This window comes from Lichenostomus cassidix, chromosome 1Aa (genome assembly GCF_008360975.1).
Source record: "Lichenostomus cassidix isolate B80296 chromosome 1Aa, HeHo_3.0, whole genome shotgun sequence".
NCBI lineage: Eukaryota > Metazoa > Chordata > Aves > Passeriformes > Meliphagidae > Lichenostomus > Lichenostomus cassidix.
Genome location: NC_139480.1, coordinates 29396846 through 29408840, shown reverse-complemented (window position 1 = coordinate 29408840; position 11995 = coordinate 29396846). Strand labels below are relative to the sequence as shown.

The window sequence follows — 11995 nt, the reverse complement described above, 5'->3', positions numbered from 1 at the left end:
GAGAAACAACCACCACCATCACAAAAAACTGATATAAATATAACCAAAGCAGAATGCTTCAGCAGACTGGAATTCAAGTTACTTTACAAATTTATGGCCTGGTCTGTAAATGGTTGTTTTGTTGCTAGTCCTGCTGAAACTCAAGAATTAATCAAGGGATTACAGTTTTCAAGCTAATAAAAATACATATTATGTATAATAATTAAAAAATATATAATGATACATGTATTCTAATGTGTATATCAGAACAAAAAACCAAAAACCTTCCTTTGACTAATAAAAATTTGTACATTTCTTTGACTCACTAATGAAATACAGTTCCTCTTTTGACTATAATCACAGAATAAAACCACCAATAAATCTAGATAAAAAGGGAAGGATGGGAAGTACAACCAGCTGAACAGCAGGAGAAATTTTGCTATGCAAATGTAATTACTAAATTACAGCATTCATACCAAGCTTGACACTACTATTTTCTTGACAAATACAATACTACAGATTTTCTAAATTGGAAGGAAAATAATTTTATTTTCACTGCAATGTTCCTAAATGGCGTCCAAGTACTGTTTAGCAAAGAGGATTACTTGCACAGAAAGGATTATTACCTCATTTTAGCAAAGACAAGAACAGCTAGAAAAAGGTCTTAACTTCTTACTGTTAGTGACAAACAGATTTTTCTAATTAATACTGAAGCTATCACCAAGAGCCACAGAAAACAAACGCATGCAGGCAAATTCTGTTACAAGGTAACAGGCAAAACATGGCAATTCTTTTGGTTTTTTGACCAAAGCAAAGGCAAAAGTGGAAAAGAGTAAGTTAAGCTTTCTGTGCATTCATTTGAAAAACACAGCACAAAAGCAATAAAAACTCAGTTGCGCATTACAAGCAGTTATTTATTCCCTACTACGAAGGACAGCTGCAATTTAATACTACATATTAATAGAAATAAACAAGACAGGGTGCTAAAGTAAAGGTCCTTATCAACAGTTACTCCTATATATGTCTTTAGATCATGGTAACACACTGCTAACAGAACCATAAAGCTAAAACTTGGAAGCAACCAAATAATGCTTAACTACATGACATCCAGATGCTAACAGATAATGGACAAAGGTGAAGAACTTGATTCACATTCACAGTCTGATTACTGTCAGTAGCCAAGTTCCTTTGGAAAAAGATGCAGAAGATTATACAGAATTCACTGTAAATCAGATCAACCAAACAACTGTCCATAAAAACAATGGACATTTGAGTCCACAAAACCTAATGTAGCAATGGTATGACTACTTATTGTCCAGCAAAAATACAATTGGAGATATACAGAGAGCAATTGGAGTCAAGTCATCTTGACAGATTACTCTGAGAGACAAGAAAAGTGATATTTGGAAAGTATGTCAGGTATTTGGGTGCATAAGAATCTCTCTCTGCACACTATCTGAGAAAGATTCAGAGTAATAAATGCATGGTAAAGGACAGAATTTTTAAATCTATACTAAGAACAAAGATTTGGGCAACAAAATAAAAAAATCACAAAATAAATAAGAAAGATACAGAAGTAAGGCATAAAAACTGGGTATTTTGGAGCTGTGTATTTTGGAACTCTACAGCTAGAGGAAGCCTCAAGAAGTCCAAGAACATGAAATCCAAATCATTAAAACTGAAGTAAATGGAAATGAATGGTGCATGAGGAAATGTAATGCAATTATTCATACACTACACATCAGACACTGAGCAGCTGCTTGAGACATGAAACAAATACCTGGAAAAACAGCTAAATCTATCAAATTCTAAACATACTATAGAAACAAATTACACTTGAAAGCAAACTATACTGCCAAGTGAACCTTGGAAACATGAGGATATTCAAAGCTAAGTGAAACAGTTAAAAATGGGGAAGTTTCCAGAGTAGAGGAGACAACATCTGAGCAGGATGCCATCAGAGCTTGTGAATGGGGCCAACAAAACAAACAAGGAGAGATACTAGATGACTGGCTAAATGCCAGTTGTTTCACTCCTTAAGTAAGGAGATGCAGCCATTCCAACTAACTAGAGGTTTAACCGTATTGACAGCACCAGGAAAAATCAAGAGAGGAGAATGCAACAAATTAACATAGCTGTAAGAGATAACAGCAGGTTCAATTTAAATAATACTCAGATTTGGACAATTAATGGAACAGATTCACTGACTAGTAAAAACATTTGATCCAGTTTAGAAGGAAGCTCTGTAGAAAGAGAGAAAATACATCCTGCTGCAGGTAAGATAATGAAAATTACAAATTTTTCAAACAGGTTTTTATAATGCAGTAAGGATTGGGGAAAAGGAAAAAAAAATAAAAGAAAGGTAATTGATTCCCTTGAAGTTTAGTATAAAGAAACACATTGTTTTTCATCTTCACCTTCAACTGGAACAGCAATGGTACTGGAGGACACAACTAGCAGCAAAATGAAAAAACAAGAAAACAGGTTTTTTTAAATGATATCATGAATGGAGAAAGGAAGAAGTTATTTAATAGCCATTTTATTATCTTAAAACAGCAAAGAACATTAAAAAAAAACCCAACAACAAAACCACCAAAACTAGATACACAACCTCTATGCTGACAACCAAGTATCCCTCTCCTATGTCAGGAAGCTCCCATGCTTCCCCTTAATTCCTGTTTTGACACAGCCACAGCTGCAATACAAAATAAATTACTTCCAGTAGCAGGGTCAAACAAATGCTTGCAGTGAGATGCTCTGAAAAACCTGGATTCTTGGCATTAGAGATACTTTTAGATCTGATGTTAGTTTTTCACATGCTTTCCGAGTATTTTTGACATGCTGTCAGCAGTATTTCACTACAGAGTGGTACTACAGATGTTGTAATGTCCTAAAATAGATCTTGGAGAGCATCCAAGTTTTTTTATTAGTAAACGTTATTGAAGTTACAGTGGTTCTCCTTAAATCTTCATCGTAACATTTATAAGAACCACTTGCCCTTATCACAATTACTTAAGTTTATATAATTAATGAGTATGTAATAAATTAGAAGACTGTATAATTTTAAATGTTTACAGATCTAGACATGGTGCTTGTTTCTGCTCTAGATCAGCAACAGTCTGTGACAGCTTAGGGTGAAGTCAACACAGAAGCGCTAAGTGCCTCAAAAATACAAACAAACAAACCAAAACACAACCTACAGTACTTCTGGACACATTTTTTTCAATGGAAAAGGGAAATGAAGATTACGAAACATTAACTTTTACACTTAGGTTTGGCACATTTGAATCACATTTTCAAGTCCATATACACACAAATATGAGAGCTTAGCTTTTTTGGTTTTAAGTTTACTTAGGAAATTTTGATTAGAGAATCCATTCACTGGTATTTCAACACCACTTATCATTTAACTGAAACTACTATGGTCCAGCTTGTTCCTCAACTGAGTTACATAAAAATAAAACAAAAGATAAATGGAGAAAGCTCCCAACAAATATTGCTCTGTAATACTGGTAAGATAAGTCAGTATATGAAACAATTATGGAATTGAGCAGAAAACTGGCTTCATAAGGAACTCAAAAGACTATCTCTTCACATTTTTACTTAATAAAAAGAACATATCAAAATATATTTTAATCTAGCTTTCTTCTATTTTAGCCTCATAAATCATCACCTGTAATTCAATCAAAGAAATTGCATATCACAGTAAATATGCTGAAATACCAAATATTTTTCAGCTATAATTCATGCCCTTATTCACCTAACAAAGTTCATCTAGAATAAATAACCATTTGTACAAAGAAACTTTAGTTCTATTTTTACCTCATTTCACTGCTTGTACAGCACCTCATGCCCTCTGGTGGAAAGATTAAAAAAGCCTTGTGCAGAAATAGTTTAACTAAAACAAACCTGCAACATTGCTAACCTATTAAAGTACTTCTCCTGTGCTTCTTATGCTATGATCTTAAATTTTCATAATTCACAATGCTTCTTAACTGATCATGGCAGTTTAAAAAAACAAAACAAAACAGCATTATTGCCTCTTGTTAAAATATGTTGCCCAACAGTCCTTTTCTTCACGCATTAGTTTCCTTATAAAAAGAAACATGGAAACCTTTGTTCATTTGCCTATACCGATTTTCTACTTATTACACTTCTTCCTGTTTATCCAAACATTTTAAGGTAACTGTGGCATAGTGTTCTACTATATTTAAATCAAAGGAATAAAGTTAAGAGTAATTTTAAAGACATGTGCTAGTGCATCTTAAAATTTTTAATTTTTTTTGAAGGATTTGATACCCACCATATACAGCACAAAATTATTTTAATAATTTTTAAATTACCTTAACAAAATCTCTATCAGTTTTCTCCTTCCACTCTTCTCCAAACACAGCAGAAAATGATCCTAAAGCTTAAAGCACAAAAAGCGTAATTTAGTAAAATAAAAAAATGAACATTTTTTACTAATCCATAAACTAAAGATTCAAAACCACTGTAGACTCTTACAGTGTCTCCCTTTAATCTTAAAAAATACCGCATAAACCAACTGGAATGCTTGTTGTAATTTAATTAACAGCTACTGCAATTTTACAGTTTAAATTGAAGTAAGGAGTTCATATGGAAAGCTAGTTTGTGAAAAAAACACAGGGGAAACTTTTCCATAGCTCTTTTCCAGGAGTCAAGATGACTGCTCTATTTTCACCCTCGCATCAAGAACTGTTTTCCATGTGCACTGTGTAAGCACAAACACCACTGTAATAATTAAACAAATTACCATTTATGTTTTCTAAAACACTTAACAGTAGTAAGATTTTGACAGCATTCAATTTAAACTCAATATTTAACTAAGACAAGTAATGGATGTTCTCGGGTGTTTGATGGAGCCACAACCACAACTTTCGTAATCACTCCTTGAAAGCAGCAAAGACTCAGTGAATTTGATTCAAATGCTGTGTCAGTCCAAAAAGAAACTCTGCCTTGCAACAGTTCTGTAATGAACGAATGACATGTTTAAGTTACACTTAAACATTTTGGTTCATCCTGATTTCTTGTTTTGAAAAAAATGCTACAAATCTCAATTCCACAACCACATCAGTTTTCAATTCATAGAAAGCGAACCAAGGCTTATGCAGCTCTCCAAGCTGAATACACTATACACCCCCCAAATCCCTGGGGTTGTCCCATGACTGGCAATCCAACTGTCATCTTGAAGTTTAGGAGGGGATAGGATGGAAGCTGATGACATATTTTACCTAAAAACACTACCTTATAAATAATAACAATTATAAAACCTTAATTATAGACAAGAAAAATCTCAAACCTATGTTAAATGAAGTTAATCAGCTATTTTTATTGACACCTGAAACAACGATAGTATTTTCACAATGCCTGAATTTACTAATTAGAGATTTCATTTAATCATGAAACCTAACAGATTTACCTTCTTTATTTATACTATAAAAGCATGTAAGTATTTCAAATTGAAGCCTCATGCTTCAAAAATTAGTAAACATGCCCTTGCCATTTCTTTCCCCCATTTGTCCCAGTTAGTCTTCTTAATTCTGCTAGGACATTTCCCTGAATTTATCCAGAAGAAGACATAATTAGGTAAGACAAAAATGAGGTTTTTCCCAGAGAATGAAAATAGTAAGTTCATTACACACTCAGCATTCCCCTCAGCTTTACCTCAAATATTTTTTAAAAACACTAACACAGGCAAGTTAAAAAATAAACCTGTACTTCAAGTTAAAAACTCAACAAAACACGGTCTACCTCTGCAATATAAAAAAAAATAAAAATCATTAAATAGCAACATAAAACTGAATTATCTGCAAATTCTTAATCCACAGAAGTTCCATCAAAAGAATACCCCTATTTTGAGTGATGGTAACCTCAAAAATCTAGAGAGCAAGCATTCTGGAATCATATGCATGACTAAGTCTCCCTTTAGCTTCCCTTAAAATATTTTCCTTTGAAAGTTCTTGTGACTGAACTAGATATAAACACTAAATGACCAAGATCTAACCATATCAGAAGGACATGTGTACAAACTGAAAGAGCAAGAAAATCTGGAAGATACTAATGCAATATTGGGGGAAGAAGGGGGAAGCTACAAATCATTATGTAAAAACTGTAATGGTTAAAAAAAACCAACCAAACCATATACAATGGCTAACACTGGTTCTTCTCCAGAATTTAAAAACAGAATCTTTGACATACATGTTTATGCTTACACATGCCAAGTAGATTTATACTCAAACAGATACAATAATCTATCCTACCAGACGTAATTAGCCTTGGCTGAAAAGGCTCATTTGAGCAATTTCTTATGGAGGTAATTTCTGAAATCCAGTATAAAAAAACCCAACCACCACCAACAAAACAAAACCAAAAAAACCAACCAAACAAAAACAAATGAAGAAAAAAACCCACACAAGCAAACCAGTAAAAAAACCCACAAAAAAGGGAAAAAAAACCCAAACCAAAACAAAATCTAAAAACCCAAAACCAGTCAAAACCCAAACCCAAGTAAACAACCCCCCTCAGAAAAAAACCCAACAAAAACCTGAACCAAAGCAAACAAACCCACCCAACCAAAAAAAAAAAAAAAAACCAAAAAACAAAAACAAAACAAAAAAAAACAAAAAAAAACCCCAACCCCCAAAAAAACCCCAGCACATAAACCCAGTAAATACTTCCTCATCACCACCCCAAGAAAAAAGCTATGCTGTTATGATCTTACAATGGTTTAGGTTAACTTATGTTTTGCTCCTCTCTTGACAGAAAGACAAGCAATTAACAAGGAATAACTAGGCCTGAAAGTCACACTAAAAAAAAATCTGAAGAATTTATTTCACATACTTTAGTATTTTGATGGAATCAACTTCCTTTTGAAATTTATGTGCTAAAACATTAATTCTGAAAATCAGATTATGATTTTTATCCCTTGAGTTTTATATTCTGAATTTCATTACAGTTGAATGTGTACTGAAGTATCAGGACAAAAGTGTTAGCGATTCATTGTTTTCAGACTACCTTTTCTTAATTTTTAAATCTGCAATTGCAATTAGAAAAGAATTATGAAAAGTCAGTATGGTCCTACAAATTCAAAAGGAAACAGTAATACTCTCAAGAGCAAATAGAAATTCAATGCTGTAAATTTAGCATCCTGAACAGTTGAACTTTACTGTCAAAAAGCTAATTCTTACATTTCACTAACCTGTTTAATACATTTTTAAATTACCTAACATAAAAGGTATTTGTAACATATTATAAAACCTGTAATTTACAGGTGGACAAAGTAAAAAGAGGAACTAGATAGAAGTATATTACCATGAAGTAAGTTATTAACATTTTAATTATCATCTGTTGTGAAAGTTGCTACAATGGGTATAGAATCTTTCTGTTTCAAAAATGTTATATACTTACTGTCATCAAACACCCCAGCATTTGCAAGCAGTAAAGTGATGATTTTAGGGTCCTTTTCAAGCTGCATAACATGCTTGCTTTCATTTGAAAGAAGAGTACACACATTAATTGCAAAGTCCACTTCATTTGGGAGTCCAGATAACAGTGAAAGCACCAACTTATTATAGTCATTTGGTGAGTTTAAGTCCATAGACAGCCCATAGCTTTGACGAAGATAATCTAAATAAGAAAATAAATAAAACAACATTTTCATAGCTAAACTAATTAATTTTGAGATGATACATTAAACAATATTACTATGAGTAAGAATTTTTTTTAAGTTTATTTATAAATGATTGCAGTTTTTAACAACTTTTCACAGTATTCAATGTATTTTTTGTCTCGCCAAAATGTTGAACACATCCTACTTTCCTGTGTACCCTTCTAGTTACATATTAGGTCCTTCACCACCTCCAGAATGCAACACTGCAGCCCATTCTCCCAAAGAAAAGCTTAGAAAACACAAATTAAAGCAGAATGGAATTGTAATACAATTAAAAGTCAATTTCTACACAACAAATTACACATCCATTCCACAAAGCCCACCAGCTTCTGATTTAAAGCTTCACTAATTGTAGGCTCAATTCAGGTATTTGACTCCATGGTGAAATGACAGATGGAAAGAAACATGCTGCAAATTTTCAAGGCAATTTTTTTCAAGACTAGTAACTACACAGTTTTACTAATTAAAAAGGATAATATTTGTAAAGAAGAGCAATAACTTATGGATTTTAGTTTTGTTTTGTTGTGGTTGACAGTGGAAAGGTTTTTGAATGTATAAAGCTAGTAATTTGAGTGTCTTACAGATTTGATGGTTTTAATAATATTCCAAATTTATCTATGCACTGGTTCGGTCAAAAAAACCCCAAATGCACACACACCAAAAAAAAACCACTTTTACATTGAAGAATTTACCTGACACGCTGTGTTGCTGGTAGTTATAGGAAGTTGGAATTGCACCAATAGGAAGTTGTGGCTTCGGATTGCCTGGTTGTACCTCATCATCCTCCTCCCCAAAATGATGGACTTTTTCATATTTTTCTAGATAACTGAAATAAAATGATAAAAACATATTTTGAATATATATAGTACAGCTAAATCTTTCATTCCAAGAGCTGAACTGCCAAAGGAAGCAATCTGTAGAAACACAGAGATTTACTGGAAACAATAATCAAAGTGGTAAAAAATATCTGAGTCAGACTGACAATAGGTGACAGAGAAAATGTAGATAAGTGTAATTACTGATTTAGATACCAAATTTTTCACATTTTTCAACAATGATACTTAGATAAATTGCAACCAATTGAGCCCTTTTGTGATTAGGTCTATTTTTCCCAAATCTACTTTTGGTACCCAAAAAAAATCTGCAGGTAAAAGCATCAGAAAAACTACTCTGTGCAGGTTACCAATACATACACCGAGGTCAAGTCCAGAAAAATACTCATTTCTCTTTGCCATGTTTAAAGAGAAACTGTACACAGGATTCAAACAATTACACAAGAGTAAAAGACTTCAGACATACCAAAGGCAGCAATTCAGGATCAGAACTTTTGAGCCATAGCTGCAGCTAATAACTAGTGGAAATCCCTTTGAACCCCTTAAGAAAACAGAAAGCTGATATACTGTACAAAGAATGGACTTCAAGCGCAGAAGTTATATATACCAAAACTAAACAGTCAAGCAGCTTGGCAATTATCTCAATTGACAGTTACTTTAGCATTAAAAATGTAACTTTGAGAACTTTCTACACTCCAGTATCTAAAAATTTAAAACACCCACTGTAGACTTAACTTCACAGTGATACGTAGATGCAAAACCCTTCATAAAATTAAGTCAAGGTCTAAGCTGCCTAAATTTACAAACTTTAATTGTGCTGAAAAATGACAATACCAAGTCAATGAAATAATAATAAAAATACTGTATGATCATGAAATAATGTAAAACATTTATCTTTCTATATGCTAAAGTATTTACTATATGAGGATAAAACAAGCTTTTGGTATAATTTTTGTCAGTAAACACTGAAGTAATTAACCCATGGTAAATCAGAAAGACTTTAAGAGAACAGCAGGAATACTTCACATTCATTAAATTAGTAATTATTTCATGAAGTGAGATAACAATGACATAACTATGCCTTTAACATATTAGCAAACACCTATTTTCTTCAGAAAAGGGTGCATTTCAGAAGAAAGGAAAGATATCAGAGCTAGTAACACATACCATGCTGTACTCTATCACATGCAAATATGATTCATGTCTAACTAGAGTTCAGGATATTCGAAGTACTATATATGTTATTGTTACATGAACCACTGCCACAGCCTCCTCCTTATTACATAAACCCTTGAGTGAGTTAAGGAGCCAGCAAAAATCTTCCCTGCACAATCATTTGCTTTTAGGGATTCAAAAAAACCTAAAAATTACATTTAATTTTTGGTTGCTTTTATTTTTAAACTAAAAATCCTCATTTATGTGAGTTAAGTTCCAACCGAATATCTGCAAAGACAGTAAAACCTCAGAAAATTGTTTATAACTTTTTTAAAGTTACAGCTCAACACTATCCTAAAATCTAAATCCTGTTTTCTCTTCTCCTACATTTCCTTACTCTGTTATCCCACTTCTTTCCTTTAGCTTACATCTTATATCCAGATGAATCTAATCTGTAATCCCATCAATTTTAATTAACAGAGTCTGTGCATTTATGTTCAAGACCAAAAGGTGTAGCTCAAAGACAGCCTTGACCTTCCCATCTTCTGTCCAGTCACTCACTCTTCAGAGCTCATTCAGAAAAGTAGAAGACTTTACATTCACTGGCTTTCCAGTAATTTTTCAAACTGAGCAGGGGTCAGATGAATACTAGAGCTGGTGCAGGGAAAACAGCAGGTGTACATAGCCAAGGATGGCACATGTACCATTTCTACACTAGCAGAAGCTACACTGCTGTAGCTTGTCTAACAAATGCTGGGTCTAGAGATAGTTTCCTCACATTTGTTAGTCTGAATTAAAACTTGAGTTTAAAACAGTTTCATTACTGAAATAAAATTTCATAAAATATTTTATAAGATTAAACAAAATCCCTATACAGAAACACACATGGTAACCAAAATACAATGCAAATTATTCTGGATTTGTCCATTCTACCAAGACTTAAGAGCTACTTAAGCATTAAAAAAAAATCTGAATGGAACATATATACTTAACCTTATGCTTTTTATTAAAGCCATGTCCCAGCCAAGCTGAACAATATGAGTATCTTAGATGTTCTCCTCTGTTAATACCTACTTTATTAAAATGTGTTAAAACAGTTCTGCTGAACACAGAAAATCTCAAAGTTCAAGAATCTACTTCCCTTCTTCCCTCTCTGAAAAAATTTAGGTATGTATTAAAAGACCTTTGCAAACTAAAATGGTCATCATTTGTTCAGTGTTGACAACTGTCACAAAGTTCTCACAAATGTCTTATCAAGCATTTCACAGGAAACTAGGATTCAAACTAACTTTAAGCAATGACTGTGCCAACGCAAGGACCAACTTCACTTTATTAAATTCTGAGCTCTTTTTGCTGTTCTTCAATTTACCAAGGTTCCACCTTTTCAAAGAACAACCCACCTTTCTTATCTCACCCCAAACTACCAAGTTTGCCAAGGAAAAGTCACAAACAAAACTATTAAAATAAAGCCCCCAATAATCCCAAAGCATCAGTTATAAAGGCTAAACCCTGCCTTCCTCTCACCCCAAGAAAAAGCCCAAACCCCAAACCAAATGACAGAAATACCTTCCCCACCTCTAACACAAACACCTTATTGTCTTTAAGATACTGCTAGTATTGAGGGAGTACATTGCACTATTTTTCAATACATTGTGTTTAACAGCACTGTAATTCTGAATTTCAACTATGGTAACCAGACTGTAGTAGACTCTTCAGTATGATTCCTTTATGCTACATAAGTACCAACTGTTTACAGACAGCTGTACAGACCTCAATCCTCCAAACACTCCTTTTGTTTCCTGCAGAGAGAATGCATGACCTAGAATTTCAGTGTAGAGAAGAAGCTTTGCAAATTAGCTTGTACATGAGCTTTACTAGTCTTAAATTCTAATCTCAACAGTCTGGCATACAGATACTATGCAAACACCAGAACATTTTAGCATAAACATGTCTTGCTCTAAATATACAAGAAATTTAAAAATAATAAATGGAGCTTTTCTATTACTGAAAAACAGTTGTGCAAATGCTCATACATTATAATCAGTCACAAAAGGCTAATCTCATGTTTCGAAACAACTTAGATCTGTAGATATAGGCTGGAAAGGTATACTTTGATCACAGAAAAAGGTTTTCAAGAATTCAAAATGCTTTTTTTATTTCACAAAGTCACAGGTACTACACCTCAACAACACAGGTCTCAATCTCTTTTAGTTTCAATACCAAGCGAATGATTAGGTCCTGACAGGGAAAGATGCAGCTACTATGTAAAAAAATAATTAAAGCAACTAACTAAATGAAGGACCAGAATGAAGCTATTAATGAAACAATGTATATGAGA

General features: G+C 33.2%; 1 protein-coding gene across 2 annotated transcripts in view; it reads right to left on the bottom strand.

Annotated features, from left to right (window-relative positions):
* The window catches only part of ARID2 (AT-rich interaction domain 2), a 99933-nt gene that overhangs the window by 32564 nt on the left and 55374 nt on the right, over positions 1 to 11995 (bottom strand). For both annotated transcript variants that reach the window (XM_085043766.1, XM_085043756.1), the window contains 3 exons: positions 8362 to 8495; positions 7408 to 7626; positions 4323 to 4390 (listed from right to left, as the gene is read on the bottom strand). In XM_085043766.1, the coding sequence (XP_084899892.1) occupies positions 4323 to 4390; positions 7408 to 7626; positions 8362 to 8495 (421 nt within the window). The remainder of the gene's footprint in view (positions 1 to 4322; positions 4391 to 7407; positions 7627 to 8361; positions 8496 to 11995) is intronic.